Raw genomic sequence first — 24123 nt, forward strand, 5'->3', positions numbered from 1 at the left:
TAGCTCAATAGCACCATCTGGTGGCCGCTGGACGCACCTACGGCGTGAAAAAGTTCGCTCCACAGCTCGTCGACACTATTCAGATCCACTTCCTCTTTTCAATCAGTTCAGAAGTCGCTGTTTATTCAGACAAAAGCTACTGAGATTTACCACATTTATTATGAAACACTAACACCGTTTTACAAACCAAAATCATGTATTTACACAATTACATTTCGATTGTAATGGCGTCCTCATTATATATGGATGATTAGATGAAGCATAATGTGCAAAATGTATCATGAATTTCAAACTCATCATTTTTACCCTGCCAGCCTAGCACACACACACACATGCACACGTACATGCACACACACACACACACACACGATTTTATGTTGTGCAATACATCACATCCAGTTCATGAGGCCGTTGACCTTTACTGCCTGAGATCCTACCCGAGGGAGTAATCTAATAACTCTGAGGCAAAAGCAATATCAATCTTTTTCATATTTACGTAATGACGTAATAACGCATGTAGTCATATTACATGCTTTACACACTTTTGAGTGCAAATACATTCAGTTTAGGACATTTATGCGTCAGTGAGTGGATGGAGGTCAGAGGTGATTCTCCCACCTCAAGGCTGATGATGCATTTGAAATAATTACTGGCATGTGAGCAAATTTAGCAAGTTCAGCTCTTTGTCTTGTATAATAATGAAGCACGGAACACAGAATCCTGCACGTCTGGCCAGTAGACAGTGACTCTCAAGACTAACAAGCTACTTTATGCACACATCGGGCTGTCTGTCTGATACAGTAACACACAAAAGCCGCTTCTGTTCTGCAGTGTTTCCTGTCACGTGGCTCTGACTTCATAGTGTGGTTCTTGAAGCTTTCCAGAACGTTTCCAAACAACTTGCACCTTCATGACATGCTTGCATTATGCAACTGGTGCGGGAATGGCAAGTGTACTTTTGAGGGATTCAGCAAAGACGATGGGAACAGTTAACCAACCGTCAGCTGTCATCGTACCAGTCCTTCATTAATCGCAGCGCTTTATTTGCTGACAGACCGGGCTGGTCTGCATTCCTTTGTGGTTACTGTGTGTGTGTGTGTGAGAGTGTGTGTGAGAAGAAGGCAGTAATAGGTAGTGTGTCTAGGAAGTAGAGTCACTGTTACCATCAGCCCTTAAAATCTGCCTCACCACATGGTGACTTTGAGAAGAACAGATTTTACAGACTGTCTGCAGAGTTTTTTGGGATGTCACGTGATTAGTGATCCAATCATCAGTAGTCCTGAAATCTTAAATGAATACCTTTGCTTACTTATTTCCCCCTGCCGGTCTCTCTAGTGTTACAGGCAGTATAGTTCTTTGGCAATCCAATCTGCATAGATTTACCGAAAATATGTACAGTAGTAGAATCACTGTTAGGAAATCAACAATAATTCTGCTGTGTAACACAACTTTGTTGCCGTTACTGTAAAAAGACTTATCCCATCAACTGCAAGAGGTGACACTAGTACTGTATGTGTTTTATAGTCTTTTTCCATACATGCCAGTCAAACCCAACTGACTCGTTTTGTTTACAGGAGCAGCTCAGTGTGACTCAAGGGTGATTCCTTTTGTCTCTTCATGTGTCAGACTGGATTTACAGCCATTCCCGCGATCAAAGCACAGCGCTGATGGTGTTAATTCTCAAGTCTCATCAGCGGGGGTTTAGTCCGCCAGGTCAGGTGATGATGCCGGCAAATGTGTTGATCGGTAGAGGGAGGCCTTTGTTCATGTATTTGCTCAGTCCCGCCTCTTTCACCTCTCCCAACTTGAATTTGGACTTCATGGTTTTCTGGACGCAGTATCCGGGATCAAGACACGGGGAGATCTCGACGCTGCAACACAAACACGTTGAAAATGGAGACATCAGTTCAGGGTGCACAGAAACTGGGTCCACCAAAAAAAAAAGAAGGGGAGCAAATCAAGGTGTGGAACAAATTAGACCCTGAGAGAGCAATTTCATATACAAACTGTAGAGTTCCACTTTAAAAGAAGAAGAGAAGAAGAGATCTCTTTGTTCTGCTAGTGCTTTGTTAGCAATGTCGGCTATCAATAATCATTTTTCTAGCCTATGAAAGACCAAACCTTTATATGACCTTTAAAAAATGAATGCTGGACTCCTCTCTTACCTCTGCACATTGCTGTAGCTCCTGCGACAGTCTCTGTCCAGTGTAACAGTGAAAGGTCGACTCTCCAAAGTGCGAATCTTAATGTTGCAGAACCGAATCTTTGACTCCTGGGAATTTCAAAATAAAAGGATGAAAGGATGAATTTATTGTTGAATTGATCATTTACATTCGATGCGTTGTTTTAATATAAGCCGTCTCTGTGAGGATTATCCACTGCAGATGTTTGAGCCCAGCACTAGACTCACCGCAGGGCTGTTTTTGTTTTTTGTTGGAGTTTCATTCAGTGTCATAGTCAAACAGTTCAGATCTATGAGACGAAGGCAGAGAAAAATAGGGAGCATAAGAATAAGACAAAGTCATGAAAAAAAAAATATATATAAATATATATATATATATATATATATAAATATATATATATATATATACATACAAGTATTGAATACTGAATGTGTTAGAGATAATACTGAACCTTCTGCCTCATTGGAGGGAATAGCAGTGATCTGAGCTCCTGTCGTCCTGACTGACTTTCCTTTGTCAACGTCTCGGCCACTTAATGTCACCTAGTAACACACACACACACACACACACACACACACACACACACACACACACACACACAAACAAAGCATGCGAGTGTCAAGCCTTTTGCATTCACACAGACAACACGGTACACAATACAATATTCGTGAGCAATTATTTCAGTAATTGATGAGGCATGTGGCTACAGTGCCAGTAATCTAATAATAAGGAAACCAGAATGTTGTGATTGAATGAACAAAACTAACAGTTGTTTCAGACTTTGCTCTAAGATTGTCTAGACTGCAAGTGTATCAAACGTGTTTTTCACTCCCACGTCTCTCATTTTAATCCACGCCGATGTCTCTGTGCAGGCGTGCAGCTGAGTTGCGGCGATGCAATCAGCCGTGTGTGTAGTTTAGTTTAGTTAGCTGTTAACTGTCCAAAACAATAAAAAGTGGGCAAACAGTTTTCCACATACACATACAGTCTATGGTTTTCCCTCCGCTGTGTCTCGTAGTGCAGTGAGTGAGGAGTCAGCAGGCAGTCAGTGGCAATAACAGGTTCTGAGAAAGTGTGAGCCACCGCAACCACAAGATGTCTTTCGGCACGCAGCCATGACCGGCCACCCAAAACATGATGCAGTTTGTTGCAGCAGAACGGGAGACTAGCCGTGGACAGACACACGTGTGCACACTCACTCACCAACCTCACAACTTACCTTTCTGTAATTCAATGAGACCATAGCCCCGCACGCCTCCCCAAAGCTCTTCTTCTGTTTATCTGTTTGAGAGACCGGCATGTTGTTGAACTTGGTTGTGTACAGACGTAGAGAGGCAGGTTTGTACAAATATCAAAAGACTACATTGGGATAATAGTGCTCACGTATACCCGATTCACCTCTAATGGACGCTGAGATCTGTCTGAACTCAGGAAACTCAATTTCTAGATGGGTGAGAAACACATCTTCCACGGGATCCTTTGTCATGCTGGTGAACGTGATCTAATAGAAAACAAACAACTCTTTACAAAAGAAATGAAAGACGTTGGAAAAATGCAAATCATGATGTGTTAAAACCGTTTTGGTATGGAGCTGCTTCAGATTGGAGAGCACACTGTGCTTTTAACCCTCACACACACAAATAAATGACACATAAAATGTGTGATCTACTACCTTAACAAAGTAGATGGTGAAGTAGACCGGCTGCTGGCCCGTCCGGACGTAGTAGGAAATGACGTCAGACACAAACGGCTCTTTTGACCTCGCCGGGTTGATCTGTTGCTGGAGAAGACAAAAGTCATACAAAAATGTTTCTTCCTGTCTGCATGATGTTGTAACCACAACTTCATTTTGGTCACATCAAGTGATTATAATGAGTCACCAAAAGGTCAACTGCTCGCCAGGTAAAACAGCAGCGCTGGGTAATTTAAAAGAAACAATAAAGTAAGAAAAAGTGAAGTAAAGTGTTTAAATTTTAAGTTAATTATTGTTTAGTTAATTATTGATGTACCACATGACTTTAACACACCTCAACCATTCAAAAATGGAGAATTGTCGAATGTAAAAATATGTTTTGCTCCTGATGATTGGCCGAGTACATTGCTGGTTGTTGTTTTGTTTTGTTTTATTCCAAATTTGATATAGCAAATCTATTTTATTTTATTTTGCCTGCCAAGACGAGTTGAGCCAGCACATTTTCACATCTTACTCTGTGAATTATTGTCGTTGCTCTAACAGTGGGAAGATTAACTAAGAGGGTTTTGGTGAGTTTCTGTCTGAGTTTCAATGACGTGTGTTGTTACGATGGCTTAACGAGACAATTAAACCAGTTTTAGTTCGGTGAAAGAGAGAAACTTTAATTCAGGAGCTGCAACGTAGACAAAGAGCGAATACATCGCATTTTCCAAATCCCATTTAATGTAGTCGAGTGTAACATAGGAAGGATTAAGCCAGAGAGCACACAACACTAGAACAAAACAAGCTTTTCCATTATTATCACAACGAGAAGTCATCTCAAGCAATGAATCTCTTCATTCTTAAACCATTTATACATTATTACATTTAGCTGTGTTTCAATTAAATCTAAATATTTATTTTCTGCTCGCCGTAAAAGATGTTATGCAGCTTCCTGTGTTTCAACTTGGGCCGAAAACAGTTGCCACTTTGCCTAGATCGGAGCTGTACGTCATTCAGACTAGACAAGCTACAACACAGTGGGAGGAGAAAACGCGTAATTATCCAAACTAAAGAGAACTTTTCTCTCTCACAAGTCCCTCAAACACAAACAAAGGATTCATCTAAGATAGGCCAGCAGTGAATAAGTGTATTGTACCATCTTTGCCAGTTTGGGGATCATGCAGCCTAAACTCTTGATGTTAGAGTTGTACCACGGATCCACCATGCTCAAGTAGGAACCAAGAGTGCAGGGATTTTCCTTGGATTGATGGAGGTTTTCCTAGAAAAGAAGGAACATGAAAGTAGAATATAATAAAAAATACATCAAATTAACAGCAGTGAGGGAACACGATGAGCCTGGAAGTTTTCCTACTTTAGCTACTGCATGTTTTCACTTCTTCTAGTTCTTCTTCGCTAAACTTGTGAGGGTCAATTTTGCATGGGAAAAAATTCTCCGCCTCTAAAGAGCAGTTGTGGAAAACAGCTCAAGGTCTATTTAAATGGAAGGTCTTAGTGGAGAAAAGACACAACAGCTTACATTTATTTTAAAGAAATCTCAATGACTGAATTAGCAAAGATGAAAAGTACAAAAATGACAACTAAACACAGATTTTTAGAAATAATAAAAAATAAATAATTGTAAACGAATTACAAGTTGCACTGAAAGAGGCAGCCCAGCCAATGTAAATTCAATGTTTTGGAATCTCGTCACTTCATTACTGAGCATTTTCCGCTGTCCTTTAAATAAACACACAGTTACAGTGTAATTAGGCATTTTGAAAAAACGGATCTTCTGCTATCTCTAGAGGTGTGCCGACTCTCACGCAACAACAGACCGATGGTGTGTTGACAAGAGGAAGTGGCCTTACCTTGATGGAGGAGACGGGAGTTGTTTCCCCGCAAACAGGGATGTAGTAAAACTGGAGGTTTACTTTCATTGTAAGAAAAAGCCTCCGCGCTTCCCTTTTCCTGCAAAGACAAGCAAAAATTCGTGAGAAGCACTAAAACGTGTTCACGCAGCGCTGAGCGGCAAAGAGGTTTCGAGTTTCCACGTGGGACGTTCGCGATAGAAGAAGTACGGTTCGGCTTCCCAAAGCTGACGTGGAGAGAATGTAAAGTAGTGATTTATTCGTTCAGATCCCATTGTATCGTTAGTGCTTCAATGACAGTATAGAAGGTAATTAGAGTCATTTAGGATTAGATGTCAACGGGCCATGTAGCTTCCTATTACAGAGACAAAAATTATTTCCACCATACATTTACAGTCAGGCATCATTACATACACAGGTGTCCTATCAAAGCTAAATATGTATCTATAATCTATATTAAAATATTTTCTCAGATACAGTATATACTTTTCTTGCACCAAAGAGGGGTACAGTTTAAACAGTTTAAAGGAAAATATTTTCTTCTCATTGTTCTGCGCGTTGCTCCAAAGTTATCTATTTAAGAGTATTTTGTTAGAATAAAGTTTCCATTATTGTGCTGCTCCTTCAGGACTCGACGGTAAGGGATGCCGGGTTGCCATCGCAACCATTTAGAAAACTGTGCAACCACTTCTGGGTCTGGGATTGCCATCAGTGACAACCACTAGTTTTGACACGTAAAAATAGGTTGAGCAAACAACCAAACGTGCACCCTGTGGCGGCTGCAAACTAGCCAAACCAATTATGAACTGAATGAGTAATGTGGTGTTGAGGCGTTAAACTTTCCTGTCAGTGTGAGCCTTTCCTGAGCCGCTGCACCACACCTCTCTAAGTAGAGCAGCCTGGGCTAATTGGACTGCGCCATTCTGCAGCAGCAAGAGGGGTGGTGTCGGGAACCTTTGCATCTGCGCCACAGCGGAGGAGTGTCTTCACACCCCTGCGATTGACTACGGACTGGACAGCCTTGTGTATATATTCTGCAGTTAGGAGATGGCGGAGTTAGTGTCCCTTGATCAGAGGAGCACTCACTATGTTGTTTAACCTAAGTTCTGTTTCATTATGTTGAGTTTATACTATTGTACATATTTTGGGTGAATACAATTTTTTCCACTTTACCTGCTCTCCCAGCTTTATGCGTACCCTGGTCCCTCACACACCCCAAAAGAGATATTGTTGAATAAGTGATATTTAAATATTGCTGTTACAGTCTACAGTTGGTGCGTTTACTCGCGTGCACACTATGACAATTTGTGAAGCCTTGGGAAGCGAAGTATCCCCGGCATGTTGTAGCCGGACGGAAAATGATACTGCGGAGCATGTTAAAACATACACATGCCATGTATTCATGTCACAGTTTCATTATCGAGCTGACGCGTCACTGCATAGGTTGATGTGTGCTGACAACATAAGGGGACTAATAATGGAAACCACATTTTCAGTTTCGGCAAACAAAAGCTGAAAACTCGCCAGCCTTTGCAACCGCTTTTGAAAGTTAATGTTGAGACCTGCTCGTGAAAAAAAACACATCATAAATGATAACGTGCAGATCTCAGTTGCGAGAAGATAACACAAAACAACTACAGTACAGTGAAATAAAAGTATATAAAACTTAAATATATATTGTATCAGCACAGTCACACAAACATCCAGCTGCTTTGAAAGAAGCTTCGTCCTCTGGTGACATGATGAGTCCCTCACCTGAAGAAGTAGTAGGCCTTGGCCAGGCGACCCACTACCCTGTCGTCTCCCATGGCGACTATCCTGGCAGTAAAGTGTCTCTGCTGCTTGGGGAAGGGGTTCTGCATCGCGGAGCTTCCTGCCCGCCTCTGCAGAGTCGTCCCTCGTCTTCCTCCCCTCCCTCCACTTCCTCCTCCTCCTCCGCCGTGGCTTGCGTGTTCCTCCAGGGTGTCCTGCATCATCGCCATGCCGTCCTTCACCGATGGTTTCATCTTGATGCCTCCACGCCGTGACAGCCTCCCCGACTCTAGCTCACTGGGAAAACGGAGACGTTTTTTTTTTACTGCTATTGTCAAAGTCCTGACTATAGCAGCAACGTGAGGCTTTGACAACGCACAGGGGATCCCATGATGAGCGTCTCGGACGTTCATCAAGTTCAGCAGAAGACTCTTAAATCTTTGCGCAAGAAGTCAAGTGACTATCTTGGTGAAGATTACCTATTGCAACTTAGTTTTAAATGTCTTCAAGATGATTTACCTGGAAAACAATGGCTCTAAAAAACCCAAAGGTAGGCTTTGGAAACATTTTGTCTGTTACTACAGGGACTGCAAATTAAGTCAAATGCACAAAACCGGCAGTGGGCATGATCTATCTTAATGTAAACTAGGTACTTGATTTACCTTTTGCATTGTTCACATGTTGCACTCATGCCGGCAGAGTCCACAGATGACGATGGGGGGAGATCGGCGCCGGGGGGCAGGTCTCTTTCGATGCCGCTGTCGTTGGACAAGACGGAGAAGCGAGACATGTCGGGCTGCACCAGGTCGCCGGGCGAGTCACCCAGCTCAACGTCCTCCTGCTCCTGGCTGAGGGAGAACTGCTCCGGCATGGAGCTGGATCGAAACCACTTGGCCAGCACTCGCCCTGTCGACATATCAACATGCATCAGTGACGTGTAATTCAGAGGTCTGCACTCACGTGGAGCAAGACGGCACACAGCCCGGAATAAGTCCTTTTAATAACTGACTCAGGTCTGCCCTAAGGCCCCCGAGGAGGCTCCCAACGATCTACAACTCCGATATTCTCACACTGTGACAGAGTGCTATAATTAGCTTTTTATTAATGTTCGCACTTTTGATCTGCCTCAAACTTCTACTTTAGTCATTTGCAACATATTTCAGAATGACTTTCAAAAGCTGTGCGACGCCACACTGAATTTAGTTTGTGGTAATCGTCTAATGAGGCTGCTTTTGGTGAACACACGTTCATTATTAGGGGATTTCTACCTGTATGATTTGCCTTTTTTTTTTCTTTTACTTCTGGTTCTCTTTATCCAGTTCAGTTTTCAGTAGATAATTCCAGTTTCAGCCTAATTTGGTTCAGCTGACTGGTAGTAACAACTTCCTCTAGACCCCCCCACGGTTCCAGATCCACTCACAGATATCCAGATCCTCCGTCCACATGTGGAAGCTCATCTCTGGGTTCGGAGGAGGGCAGTCGCACAGTCGTCCACCGGACAATGGCTCTGCAATACACACACACACACACACACACACACGAGTGGAGGAAGAGAGATAGGAAGAGACGAAAACTGTCACAATGACACTCAAAACAAAACACCTCCCTAACCCCCATAACGTCCTGTCTGGGAACACTGCTGTCCATCCCTCCACCTTACAGCTGGGATGAAGGGTGAACAGGTTCATCGGATGGGTCGCTGACATGATAAGAGTGGATGTCACAGAAATAGATATCCGGAATATTACAAATAAAATACAGACAACTGACTCGACTGATTTGGCCACGGAGGAAGCCGCTAAATAGAGAGGCATGGTCACACGTTTGATGTCAGGAACAGCCGGTGTGACAAGCCCTCCTGGACACAGAAAACATGTCCCTTACAATGTGTGCTTGAACAGAACCCTGTGCTGGCTTACAGTGTAGTAGTTTGTACTGGACTTGTTCAATTCTGCTAAAATATCTAAAACTAAAAAGGCCGAAACCTCCTTATTTTATGATCAAATAAAACAAAATAAAAATGTTGTTGGTAGACATCTAAAGGAGAGGAGGGAGATTTTATTCCATTAATCATCCTCAGTATATCTGACTGGGATTCCAGATAAAAGGAATAAAAAGTCGGATGCACCTCACTGTGTGGCATACAGTAGATGGCAGGATTTGGGCTCTCATGCTGGAAACTTTACCTCCAAAAAAGGACAGAAATGTCTCACACCTCTCAATAGAAGAGGTGTTATTGGAATCTGCGTTTCCTTTTCCCAGAGAGCTCCTACCTGAGTCCGCGTCCGTGACGATCACGCTGTACAGCCGCTGAAGACGGCTCCTCAGCGCTCCCCCCTCCCCTCTGCCGCCCTCCTCCGCGCTCTGCTCCAGAGCCGCCAACACTTCCTGAAAGTGCGACTCGACGTCTTGACCCATGTCCTGTCCCGGAACACACACAAACACACGCGGGTGAACTCACATGCACACAGGAAGACAAACACATGCAGAGTCCGTATTAATAGCACAGAGGTGAGGGGTTTTGTTTGTTGCTCGTTCGTGTGCGTTTCTGCCCTCGTGTGCGTCCTGCTGAGGTGTTACTTTAGGATCGGTGCCAGGAGACACTTCCACCAACAGACCTTCATTCAGGATGTTTTATACAACACGTACATGTGAGGCACGGACTCTCAAGCTATTTTAAAAACTGAAAAAGTTACTGCCATCACCAAAAATGTAGCCCCACTACATTCTGCCGACGCTGCTCTCAACTTGAGAGTCATTGTAGTAGGAACTTGTTATCGCTTAAACTGTACAGAAGTGACCACAAAAGTCATTCACTCCCTCCTGAACGGCAACAGTCAGCAGATACAAATTGTGCATTCACGTGGAAAAAAAAATTGCTGAAGTTATAAAGAGAAGTTGTGAAATAGACAACAAGCAGACTCAATTAGAATCCTTCATAGACTGGAGATTAACGGACTGAAGAGAAGAGAAGCAGCATGTCACACGTCCCGCTTTACACATTTGGGCCTTCAGATTATCATTCCCTTACTTTCTGACTGTAGAGCTGCGTTGTTATTAAGGCTGAATCCCACAATATGAATAATACATGTTGTTTGTAAAAGAGTGTGTGTGTGTGTGTGTGTGTGTGTGTGTGTGTGTGTGTGTGTGTGTGTGTGTGTGTGTGTGTGTGTGTGTGTGTGTGTGTGCTGTAAAAGTGGAGAGATTGCTCAACAGACAGGCTCAACAAAGCAAAGTCTTTTATTTTATGCTGGCATATGCTCCAGTTTATTTATCTATTCATTTGTTTATCGGCCTACATAAGAGCAAATGTGTTTATATGGACTATCGCTGTCATTTATTTGGATGTGATTGTTGCACATTTTGTATCCGTTTTCGTTTCAATAAAAAGAAAAAGCCTTGAAGTCCGGGTTTTTTCTTATCTCTCATTAGACAGTAATAAGAGAGTTTTACAGCTTGTGTTGGCGTCGAGAAAAAAACTATTTCTAGCAGCTGTATATCTGTTTCACTTACTGACTGAGTAGGAGGTTATCTTCCCCTCTCTCTCTCTCTCTCTCTCTTTTCCTCTGAGTGTATGTGAGCGTGCATATGCGTGCAATATGTGTGTAAGAGATTCATCAAGTTAGCCAATACTACCCATTGAAGCTTCAAAGCCACAAAAACGGTGTTCCGGACAGCCCTAACTGTTATACACACTATGTGTTTTCAGGAAACTCAATTCTCAGAAATATTTCAACATCCATACTAATCCGGTGAACTGAATGAGGCTCGTTGCTTGCATGGTCTACTTGCTTCCTCGGATATATTCAGAAAGGGATCTCGGTTTACAATATGATGTAATTAAGTTCCCTAGAGAGAGACTGCCATATCAGCAGAGGAGACGACAGCTGCGTTTTGTCCAATCAGCTGGATTAAGGGTTTATGTGAAGGAGAGTCAGTCAAGACCAGCTCACTTGCAAAAAAGCATCTTTTTCATTCTGCACAGTCATTAGAGCAACCATTGTAAAAGTATGGGCTCTAAATTTGAGTCTACAGTGTGGCTTCATTTGATGAGGAGGATTAAGTTAATAATTAAACAATCAAACACGGAGGAATTCTGAGCCAGGCTCCGACTAGATAAGAGAAAATGGAAAGCACGTGGAAAACATTCAAATTGACTCTACACATCATGCATCAGTATGAGGTCGGGGTTATTAGAGAGCCAAACAGGCGAGGCAAACTTGCGGTAAACTGAACATAACGAGACTCAAAAAAGGAAATAGATAAAGCGTCACTGCAGTGACACCGTGAACTGAAAGGAGAAGGCAGTGAGTGAGCACAACCAAAAACAGCTTTGTGGTCGGTTCCACTGACCTTCAGGGCTCGAGCCAGTTTGGGCCCGTTGCACTGCTCCGCTCCTAAAGCAGCCTGTATGGAGTGTTGGACCACAATGCACATGTGATCGAAAGGACTCGGAGATCCTTCTGCAGCTGAAGAGGACGTCCCAATATCGCCCGACAGGACTCGTCCCAAAGAGGCAGAGAAGACTTCTGGGTCGGCCAGGATGAAGACCCTGCAGGGATTTACACAACGGGGGGTTTGGCGACATGCAGCAGTATGAGGGAATAGAACAGGCCTTTGCAAATCTACAATTCCCCAAGGCTTCTTTTCTACATTCATGACTCACCTCTCCTGGAAGGGATAGTGCTCATTTTTTAGTCTCTGCTCGGCTGTGACCATCCTCTGGTACATCAGACCTGTGGATCAAACGGGAATTTAACGGCGGTGCGTGGTTGCAAAATCCTCATATGGATAAACCGATGCATGCTTGATGAATGAACAGTTCATTTAACATCACAGTTACCATTATCTGGCATGTCTTTCTCCCGTGTCGAGGGAGAAACCTGCTCATCTGCCCTCACTGGCTGCTAAAGTCTGCAGTACAGGTCATTCAAGTCTTATCTAAGAAGCATGTGTGGTCTGTAATAGATGAGTTATGTTTTGATTATTGACCCGCCTGAGGGATTGGTCTTTGTTGGAAGTGACATTTTGCGATCATGACATCATGAAATAAAATGCCTGTGAATAAATAGCCCTGTCATCTTTGATGTGGATTCCTTTGTCCTTTCTTCAGAACATAACCAGCATAGCTATGAATGCAGATTGACGAGAACAGCATATCAAAGTGTCAACTTTTAATCTCCAGGCTATAAAGGTGTTGTCTGTGTTTGATGACAAGATGAGCTCCTCGAGCAGCAAGTCCTACAAGTGAACCAGTCACCTCCCGTTTTAGAATGTAGACTGAAACGTCGAGCTGAGAGTCGGACCATACCTGGAATGGAGCGTTCAGTTTTGATCTGTCTCGTGTAGCTGAGGCCCACAGTGCAGTAGGGATGGGGATAGGTCAGGAGTCGCTTACAAAAGTTGTAAACACGCTTGTACAGCTCATCTGGAATGTAGGCTGTCTGGAATATCAACAAAAAACCCCCAAAAAACACACGCACACTCGTTACAACTAATACCAGAAAGGAAAAATCCTTTTTCTTTTTAACGGGAATCGAATAATAAGTGTTCACTTCATTTGTTCCAGAAATAAAAAAAAAACAACAACATTCCTCCTCCTGTTAAGTACTTTTTTTGTAGTAACAGTGCTGAAGCTACTACTTTTTCAACAATGCAACAATGTGGCAGCTATAGTGTACCTGAATGACGGCATACATCAGCGTGTGGAGCAGAGGGATGATGCATTTGCGAGAGTCCCATCTCTCAGCCTGCAGAGAAAACACACACTCGGTCAGCCGATTAGTTCATCGACAGAAGAATATAATCAGCTTCTGAAAAGACTTTTGCTCAAATTTCACAGATAAAACAGATTAGTTGATTAACTCAAATTGTAATTAGCGATTGAAGAATAAGGTTCATGGTCAGTCAATTCAATTCAAAACAATAAATATTAAATCATCTAGAAAAAGCCAGCACCAAAAAAACCTGTTGAAAGCACTATTTGGAGTCTCAAAGTGTCAACAAAGGATCAAGTACCTTTTCCAGCTCTTTTATCAGCACCCACACCAGAGATAAGCTGTTCACAGGATTGTTTTGAACCTTCTTATGAAGCGTCCACCTCAGCATGCCTGCGCACACACACACACACACACACACACACACACACGCACACACACAAGCCGTTAACAGATGCAACACTTCCACAGGGCTAACACAGACTTGCTAAATGTGTCAGATTGCTCTCCGTGACAGTGGTAATCGGAAATATGTCTTATGACTATGGAACTGAACAGCCGTCACACTGCTGCCACGGCTAAATGTTGCACAGTGGGATTAACACTAGCAGGCTGGCTTCAGGAAATATCCATCGGTTTACGGGAAGGAACTGCTTTGGATACAGAAAAACACAGTAACAAATGGAGTCTCCAGCAGAGAATCGAGTGACACCACACGCACAGATGTATTGAACCCGTTGTGAATGTGAATGCATTATTTACATGAGGAAATATTTTGCCTGTTGGCAATTTTGGAACACTCTCCACCATAAAGATCAAGTAATCTGTGATATAATCAGAAGATGTTGTTTATAAAAGATGGATAAAAACCACACCAACGCTGCGAGGGAAAAAAAATCTTCACATCTTGATACTTTTACTTTATTTCAGAGTGTTGTATTAGATCTATTTGACCTTTGTTGAGACAGTCTTGGGGCTGCTGGTTGTCCCTTTCCCTGGGCAGGACAGCCATGACGCTGCGGTAGAGTTCTGGCTCTGAAACTGTGGGGGAGCAGCCGGCTGACAATAAAGATGAGAGGTCGAGCGTTTAAGTCTGCAAATGTATCAATGTATTTATCCAAGAGGGAGATCCGTTTGTCTGCACCAAAGTGCACCGCTGCGTACAGTGTGTATGTAGTACGTACCTGGAGGCTCCATGCTGCGTGTACTGCTTGTGTTATCCCAGGGGGTCTTGTTGGTCATGTCTCACGTGCATTGTGGGTGTTTCATCTTTAAGCAGAGAGAAGACACAGACAGGAAGGTGTCAGTCATTTGTGTCCGAGGTCAAACACTAAGCGGTCGGAGAGCCTGCCTCACTTGTGGTGGCTGACCGTAAATGCTGATACATTGAATGAAGCTATTTAAAACTATCTCTGTTCACAGGCAGGGTGACAATAATATCATCTCTATACGTTTCTCTTTTTGAATTTGAGCGTGAGAACCATATTGCCTCCAGTCAACATTCATGCCAGCGTGGATACTGCTGAAGGGTTGAATCCAAAGTTTAGTGTTAAACGGTGCTCGATACGCAATTCAGGGCATACCTATTGCCTCCACACGGCTCTCAACATGGCGTTGGCTGCTGCGCTGGCGGCTAACAGCTAACGGTGCTAACAGCTAACGGTGCTAACAGCGCCGCCAACAGTGCGAACGGCGGCAACAAGGCTTTTTACCTTAGGGGGTAACCGGAGGTTGGGGGTTACGCCTTTTGAGACAACCCTGTCCTTCTCAGCTGCAACTGTTGATGAGCGCAGTGCAGAGTGCCCCCCCCCCCCCCCCACACACACACGAGCTAGCTAGTGGGGGCATGCTCAAATGCAAGAACATGCACTAAAAGGCACTCACGTACAGCCTGGCTATGTCAACAAAACCCAGAGGAGCTCGTATCACAACGCACACAGAGGGAGAGCGATATCATTCAATAAGCAGGCAGACATTACTCCTCTACAGCTTTACTTACCTACACCACAAGGTGCAGTTGTCCCACGCTAACCCTCCCCAACACTGTCAGAAAGTGTTCCTATAGACAGCCTACTTCCAGGTCTTCTCAGGTCACACACAGGTTTGTGAGTCACCTCTCAACCATCCGCAGCACTAAACTCATAGTGTCATTTACATTTAACTGAACAAGAAAGAAAAATCACCCGAATGATTCCTTTCAGATCATGAAATGAATGATGATGAAATGAATATATCCAACACAAATGAACCACAACAAACACTAAGCGCTAGTGGCCACAGTGACTGCATTTCCTGCAGAGTGGTGGAAGATGACTTTCATGCTTCGGGCAAGTTCTTTAAAAAAACATTACTGACATGGCGCTGTTCACGATCTTTGTGATAAATAAACAGCAGAAATGTATCAAAAGAAGCCTCAGTCACAGAAACTAAACTTCACAAACCATTTGCTCTCTCTTAATGGAACGGATTAGTTAGTTTACCAGTCAAATCATAGCAGGTGTAGAGTAGAAATAATATCAGATAAACTCACTCTGTCCCACAGGTCCTTTCTATCCACACGCAGCACTCTCTGTACTGAAACTAACAAGTGTGACACACACACACAGAGAACGAGAGAGAGAGAGAGAGAGAGAGAGAGAGAGAGAGAGAGAGAGAGAGAGAGAGAGAGAGACAGACAGGCAAGTGAGAAGAAGGGGGGGGGTTCGCAGGTGTCAAAGAGTCATAACTTGTTTGAGTCCTGTGTCGTCGGCTAAATGCATTTGGATTTGAACTTCTGACTCACAAAATTTTGCTCTCTTCCATGTCGACACACACACACACACACACACGCACACACATACACACACGGCGCTGGAGGTCATTCCACAGGCTGCATGTGTACAAAGAAAGGATTTTGTGTGACGGATTAACCTCGATCCCCCCTAAGAAAAGCTGTGCTTTCAAAAACTAACAGCTAACAGCGCTGCCTCAGCAGCCGAACGCTGCCTGTTTGACCACAAGTTTCCGGTTGCCTCTGGTGTATTCACTCTCTTGTCTCTCTGTCTGTCTCCCCCCCCCCCCCCCCATGCATTCACATACAGGTGCATGCAAAAGGCCTCCAAGTTGCACTCATGTGGACTTTCGCCCACACGGATGTGCAAATTTACACTCTGTTTCTACCTTTCTGACGGGAACTATTAATGCAGTGTAGGAGCTCACACACAGCATTTCCTCTCTGTCAGAATGAGTGGGCAGACAACACTATATTTAGATGGACAGACTGAGAGAGAGAGAGAGAGAGAGAGAGAGAGAGAGAGCTGCAGAAAGAGAGTGAGCCAGAGTGACTGTGTGGGAAAGCAGAGTTTAGAAAAGCTTAAAAATAGATGCACCACATCATTCACAACCTTTACAAATAACTAACTGAGAAAAAACCACAGTCTGCAGGACAATTTCTGAAGGAAAGCAAGCCTCTAAAAACACAAAATAACCATCATAGCTCTTCGATTGTATGTCATTGTTGCTAATATTACTGTAAATGAAATGTTCAAATACAGGAGTTAATTTTGTTTGACATTTTGGTCAAAGTCCACAAGCTATTTCTGTGCATTTCTTACACAAAGAACCTTCTTAAATACACAATTGCTCAAACAAACATCACCAGGGAGTCGAGAGGGAACTTTAGTTTAAACAAACGAAGCCAAGTTAAACACACTGTGTATGTGGACACTGAGGTGAGAGCAATGCGATTCACTGTACAAACACAAAGCACGGATAATATACGAAATGACTGTTCGTACAAATGCTGTTGCACTGTATCAATTAACACTCCAAACATCACCAATCAGAGTCAATCCTTTGATCTTTCCTAACTTTTTGGACCTACACACTGAAAAAGCTTACAGATGCCAAGGCCTCATGCCAGTGAAGCAAACTTCCCCGATGACTGTTGACTATTTACGGTTGATGTGAATTGGTTCCTGATCCGAGTTTCGCCTGTGATACATATCTGTCTACACCTTCCCTGTGCGGGGCGGCAGCCGTCCCAGTGCATCGCGGTGGTCAGCCGGAGTCTCTCAAACAATGCGGCCCCCGAAAAACAGAAAACAGGAGCACTCGTTTCCGTTCAGGCGCGCTGCAGAAATCTCAGAGAAAAAAAAAAAACAGGAAGGACCTGACAGCGACTTGTGGAAGTGCGTTTGTACATAAAGCAAGAGAGAAGCGGTGCAGCAGAGTGTGTGTGTGTGTGTGTGTGTGTGTGTGTGTGTGTGTGTGTGTGGGTGTGCTTGATTGGAAATCCCCAACCTACGATAGCATGGTGTATCTTATCCTCTCTTGTATATAGACCTGGAGAAAGTGGAAGAGCGAGGAAAGCACCTGCAGAGTTTGTTCCCTATACAGCTAGCAAGCAATACTTGAAAAAAAAGTACAGAGTGACAGAAATTGAATTGAAGGAAATGTGTGTTGCAAACTGTGTGCGCCACCATGAAATTCCTCCCCCTTTTTTCCCCTTTCTCAAGGAGATAACAAATACGACACTGTGCACATGTGGATAGAAAGAAGTAGCTGAGTAGCTTTTTTAATCGGAGGAGCATTTCAAGAAAAGCTAAGAGTTTACATTTGTGCCAATAATAAGTAAAAAACAGTCTCCTGCTGTATAGCCAACAGCCAGTTAGTCATCTTTGATTATAACCACACAAAGGCACCACTTTCAATCTTGTGTTTACCAGAGATGTGCTCAGAAGTCGCTTGGAAATAAGTCATGTGGCATGAAAAAGATTTCTGATCGAGCAAAGAAGTCTTGGTTGACTGAGTTCAAAGGGGGCAGAAACACACACTCACATTCAAAAGTTGCAACGACACCCCGAACGTTTAATTCAGTGTGAGCTATGGGGTGGATATCAATCAACGTGATTTCCTGCATCAACATGCTGAACAATATGAGGAAGTCCACTTTGACCGGTGAATGTGTGTGAGGCGTGTGCGTGCGTGTGTGTGTGTCTGTAAATCTGCATGGCCTGACTGACCAGAGATTTTTTTCTTCTTATCAGGGCATACATTGTATAAAATAATGACGCAAAACTTGCAACAAACAGGTGGATACGTCGTTAAAAAAACACGAAATGAAATGTGCCGATTGGAGGAGTTGGTGTAAATATGACTTCCAACAATCAGAGGTGTGCATGGACACGTCGATGGTGTATGCTGCTGGGAGAGTAGTGTGCTAAATCCATCAGGCAAGAGGAAGGCAGATAGGAAGAGGTAGAGTTACAAAGGGGTTTCCCGAGAAGGCGCGTGTGTGTGTGTGTGTGATCCCTTCTGTGGGGTCTGTGATGGCGATAACTGGGTTTATTGGTCCATTAGGGATCAGAGGTCAGAGGATGTGGCGTTTAGGTTGGATTAGGTAACATGTGTCAGTTAAGGAGTTTTGAACAAATAGGTGAAACACAAATGCACTATGCAAACGGGACAGGCAGGTCTCATCCCGCATTAGTAGTTACACCTACGGAAAACAACGTGCCGCAATTTGTAGGTATCCCGCGAAATCATTTAGTATGTTATGCATGTAATCATGAAGAAGAAAGTATAGAGACTGCAAAAGCCCACACCTTCAGGCGGACGGGTCAACAGAAACAGATCTTTCAGCCAGGAGACCGCTGTTTCGATCCCCATGTGAAACGAGAAATCGACATTGATTTATTTGTCCTGAAACTTACAGTATACGCAGTGCATGACGCCCTTACTTACATACATGTCCATCAGTGTTTGGGAATAGTGAATAGATTCATTCTTCACGCACGAAATACTTCTAAATCCGTTCTTATCGCGGATAAAATCAGCTCCGAACAAAGACAGCCTTGTTACCCTAGATACAGCTGCGGCCTCAGACAGAAGGCCTGCGGATAACCAGAGAGCTGTGGGGCAACACGGAGTGCGAATGAATCATGTTTTCACTCAAACTCTTACTGAGAAAGAAACTGTTTTTTTGTGATACAGCAGTATGCGCAGCAGCTTTCTAGTCATCCGTTGTGACTTTGGCTTACAGCTCCAGGCCAGTTTGTGAAGAAAACGTGGGGGAGAAAAAGCTGCGAATGTCTGTTTGTTTCAAATAAATATGTATATATTATTTTTATAATGTTACATTCACAGGTTACCACTTATGCTTTTCAAGAAAATTGCCATGGTTCAGCTGCCTTGTGGTTGGCACGACTGACACGGGTTTAACTTTGCTTCGCTTTGCTTTCGAGGCATCCGTGCCGTTTGTGTGCGTGTTCACACGTGCAAAGAATCTCACATTTCCCTTGCTGCAGCAAGCACACAGCAAAGCAGAAGGGCGCAGTACAGTCTGCAACATTTGACGCATTCTCAGTGGAAAAGTTGTTTGCAGACATGCCGAAGAAGGGGGAAAAAAAAGTCAAAAGCACATAGACAAATGTGAGGATTCCTGTGGATCACCAGTCGCACCACGCAGCAGACCTTATTTAGCCACAGTGGGCATAATGAGGCAACGCGGTAACAAAGCGCTAAGCGTTCACAGGAGGTCACTGAGTGGAAAGCGATCCCACTGCTAGAAGCACAGGATGTACCAAGTGCGTCACATAGACATGATCAGCAGCAGAAATAGATCCGCGCGCTCACACACTTGGCATGAAACAGCCTTAGCCACGATGGAGACTGCTTTCCAGGGAGCCCCGCAGGTACTCGACTGCCAAGAAGTGTAAAGAGCAATCCCCCCCCCCGACGCGACAAGCGCGAGAGCGGGTTATGCGTCTCATGTTCAGGAGCGTGGGCTGACCAGGGATCAGCACTCCAAGGTAACGTCTGCCTAAAGTAGCAAATGTAGTCAGGCCATCAGGCCTTAACTAATGATTGTTTTAATTATTGTTTGAAATGCTGAATATTTTTCGATTAATCGACTGATCATTTAGTCTATAACATATCGGAAAATAGTTTTAAAAAATGCTCAGTAGAGTAGAGTAGAATAGTTGCGGATTTGCTTCCCGACGATCGAGTAATTGAGAAAACATTTCAGTTCTACGAAGTTCCTCAACACAAGGTATTGTGAAATACAGACTGTCATAAAGAACACTGGTCTGACGTTTCTCCTGAGCACTTTATTTGGCTCACACACGTCTTGTGTTACCACAGCATGTAGACATGGTGGAGTCCGTTTAATCTATCTGCCTTAAACTAAAACCCCAAAGAGGAGGAAAAGGGGACTACAACAGGATTTATTGAGTTGTTTCCCCATGCAGCAGGAGGAACAATAAAAAAAATTTTAAAAATTAGATTGCAAAGTCTAAGGTGTGTTTGTGGCCAGGTGTGTGTGAGGGAAACCAGTTTTCAAAAAGCGGCTCGCACCTGCTCAGTTCTTTTTACCAAACTGCTTCTCCAACTTGAGCATTCCAACCGAAGACCAAACACTTCCTTGTCAGATCCACCGAGTAGTCAGCAGGCACTCAATGGCAGTATCAAACAGGCAATAACAGATGTTTTGAGAAAGTGTGAATCACCACGACCGAGAGAGAGAGAGGTCTCTGAGCATGCGGCCATAACTGGCCACACAAAATAATGTGCAGTTTGCTGCAGCACAATGTGAGATTATCCGTGGACGGACACAGAGGTGCACACTCACTCGGTCACGCTTGGTGGAGATAATGATCTATTAAGTTATCATTATCTTTCAGACATACAGGTAATAATAATCTATGACACAGTGTTACGTAATGTGAGGTGGTACAGTTTGTTGTTTTCTACTGAACTACCACTTTACTGTTGATCAAAGGTGACTCACACGATGACAAAACAACTTTACTTTTTGGTGCTATTGGCCAATTAACTGACCCAATAACTAGGTCTGAGAAGCTTGAATGAAAATTGTGAAGATTGTACTTACAGTTTAGAGAAGGTTTAGACTGCTTTTAAAAGAAATGAGCCAAAGCAATTTAAAAAAAACTGGGACAACAACACAAAGATTACATTGGTGTTGCGACTGCTTTGGGGTTGCCCTCCAAACATTTGTCCAAAAATTGCTTTTGAAATGGTGCCATTTTGAAGAGGACTGAGTGTTCTTTGTATAGACAGGTCTCATGTCTCGTGATATTTACCCTCAGTGGGTGCAGTGGCACAATGACTCACTCTCTCCTTGTCCATGTCCATCTATCATCGATCTAATTTTAACAAAACATGGAGACAATGAACTCCGTCTTCCAGACGATGTTTAAAAGTGACACCAATTGACCTACATAGAAAAAAAAGGCAACTTAAAAGAAGTCAATTTAAGGGTTAGACTTAACTTTGGTTAATGTTTGACAAACGTTGGAAGGGTGATACACTTCGTCAGGGTGATCTGTGTGTGCTTTTAAAGACACAGTCTGTAGGATTTAGTGGCATCTTGCTGTGTGGTTGCAGATTGCAACCAAATGAATCCCCCCCCCCCCCCCCCCCCCCAACCACACACACCATGGTAACACCGTTCGCCTTGCTCAGACGCCATCCTTACCATAATAACACTAACAGAACGCAACACAGGTCAGACGGTGGCTGGCACGTTTCACAACCAGAGAACTACGGTGGCCTTCAGGTAACGTAAAAAACGTGAAAGGCCCTTGCTAGAGCCAGTGTTTAGTTTGTCCATGCTGGGCTACCGTAGAAAACATGGCGGTGCAACATGGAAGACTCTGTGAAGAGGACCCTATTAATATAGGAGGGGCTCATATTCCATTTCTGCTATAAGGTAGCCTGAATTGCTACACACTGTGCCTTTAGATTACACTGACTTTCCGATTAATCAAGGTTAAATGAAAAATGCCTTTTTTTTGGATCACACCCCCCGTCATAATTTGCACCTATCTAGCAAAATATGTAAACAAAATACAGAATAACAATTTCTTAGCGACAAGGGAGGCGTGTGTGGAGTCTACAGTCTTCTGTAGCTCCGTATCGAGCTACATTCTAAGCCCGCTCACTTTTTAGCGGTCCAGTCAAATGCAAAGGATTTGATTTAAATCACTCTTGTGACACACCGCTCAAATATTCCTATTCACTTGGGAACACGTCACAGTACTGCTCTATTTATAAAACTTCATGGCTTGAAGAGTGTTATGTTTTGGGGCGTGTTTCTTTAATTGGCAGCAGCTTCATCCTGTTAAAGACGACAACTGAAGCGATGGCAGTGACGGGGACATTAGTGGTGATTCTTTCCAGCCCTTGCATGCCGCCAACTTTCTACATTGAACTTAAGCGGTTACAGTCGAAAACCTTTTAAAAAAACAACTTTAACTGGTAAATGATGTTCCCAGGCTATATTTAGGATAAACTAAGAGGGGGAAAAAAGCTTAGTTTTGTGTTGTGTGAAGCTTAATATATTTAATGTGCTCATTATTGTTAGCCTATTACTTAGACTTATACGTATAACTAAAAGGGAGTTGGGTTCGGCCTGTGATTCATGACAGCCAATGAGTCGGTGGTAATCTGTTTTTGTGTTGACGTTCAAAGAGCTATCCTGGTTCAGCTCTTCCAGACATCATCTCACCTGAACAGCTGATAACATGTTGTTATCACCGCATTATGTCACTGTTGATGTTTGCGTCGTCACACTGTGTGGTCACGACATATTTTGGCGCGGTGATAGTCTGATAATAATAAGGTTACCGTCACGATGGAGATCAGATCTAGAATTATGTGGACTGTAAACATGACTGTCATCATGTGTGGTCTAGTTATGATAAATGATTGTTAGTTTTACAGTAATACTTATTGTCCCCATATGTTTTGAGTTATTTTATTTTATTAACTGGGCGTTGTGTGGCGGTGAATAGCTCCAACACCTTTATGTTGTCAACATTTGACATTTACATAACCACTAAAGATTTGATATGTGCCTTATTGTTAAGGATAGCAATGTTCCCATACGATGGGTTGAATGAAAACAATTACTGGTTTCACTTTAGGAACACAAATACCACTTTCAAAGTGACTAAAGTGGACACTCACAAAAGACTGGAGCCAGCCTGCATTCCCTTAAACCCAAAGTGGTACCAGGAAGCTCGGATCTAAAACAAGGAAGCTGTAAGAAATACAACTGTGCTGTTAGACTCCCAGCAGACACAACAGAGAGCCAGGGCTTCAATCAGATCAGGCATTGTTTTTGAAACCCTGGTATTATCCCAGGAGGTGGACAAAATAAACCGAAGTCCCTCGGTACATAAGCCATTTTTATAGCCTGACTTACAAGTGAAAGAGCCCATTCAAAAAAAAAAAAGAGAGGGCTGACATGTACCGTCGCCTACAGCTGTGATCGATGGTGAACTTTATCAGATAGTCAGGTGCTGCACAGTTCACCACACTGCCGCTGCTTATCTGCACGCTACTGTGAGTGGCATACTGAATCGGATAAGCTGCGGCTCATCAGTGCGAGACGTAAAACATCATTAAAACGATACGAGTCGTGAATTAAACACGGAGCGATACATGCAATCATAAACAGGTCAAGGTTTTTGTGTCCATCTGCGCAACGTTACACACAGTTACTTAGGCATGAATGGCATCATCTGCGGTAGTATAGGCTGACTTAATTTACAGTCGTCAACAGATGTCTCGCGAGTTGCCAACGTAAGACACACAAATAAATGAAAATGTCATATTTGTCTGCAATTACTAAAACATCAAATATGTCAGACTTTTGGAAAACGTACCTGCTGCTAAGTTGTATTTATAAACAGCTCCATTTACCAGCTGTCTCATCCCTCGGTCGGTGACACCTTCATTCACCTCAAAGCGTCTGTCAACCTGACGTTGTGGCTTGTCTTCAGGCCACGCCCATCGCGTCTCACTGCGCTTTGGTAACCAATCAGAGCACGTATACATGTAAACTATTATTGACAGAGCTAGATAGATAGATAGATAGATAGATAGATAGATAGATAGATAGATAGATAGATAGATAGATA

The 24123-nt window shown here is 43.3% G+C and overlaps 1 protein-coding gene across 3 annotated transcripts; it reads right to left on the reverse strand.

Moving 5' to 3' along the window:
- Positions 1–146: 146 nt before the first annotated feature.
- On the reverse strand, positions 147–23940 carry pik3r6 (phosphoinositide-3-kinase regulatory subunit 6). Of its 3 annotated transcripts, none has more exons than XM_079159665.1 (21): positions 23869–23940; positions 14380–14464; positions 14150–14254; positions 13497–13588; positions 13160–13228; positions 12790–12922; positions 12145–12214; positions 11832–12030; positions 9752–9899; positions 8899–8985; positions 8141–8384; positions 7482–7775; positions 5727–5826; positions 5015–5137; positions 3856–3957; positions 3582–3684; positions 3403–3464; positions 2635–2725; positions 2411–2472; positions 2166–2272; positions 147–1871 (listed from the first exon to the last, which is right to left on the reverse strand). In XM_079159665.1, exons 2-21 carry the CDS (start codon positions 14435–14437, stop codon positions 1715–1717), a joined length of 2406 nt encoding a protein of 801 aa, XP_079015791.1. In that variant the 5' UTR covers positions 14438–14464; positions 23869–23940; the 3' UTR covers positions 147–1714. The 3 variants fall into 3 exon arrangements, with proteins under 3 accessions (XP_079015791.1, XP_079015789.1, XP_079015790.1); XM_079159663.1 differs by having other exon boundaries at positions 3856–3963; XM_079159664.1 differs by lacking the exon at positions 23869–23940 and adding an exon at positions 15726–15763 and having other exon boundaries at positions 3856–3963.
- Positions 23941–24123: the final 183 nt, after the last annotated feature.

The sequence above is a fragment of the Pholis gunnellus genome, assembly GCF_910591455.1.
Source record: "Pholis gunnellus genome assembly, chromosome: 5".
NCBI lineage: Eukaryota > Metazoa > Chordata > Actinopteri > Perciformes > Pholidae > Pholis > Pholis gunnellus.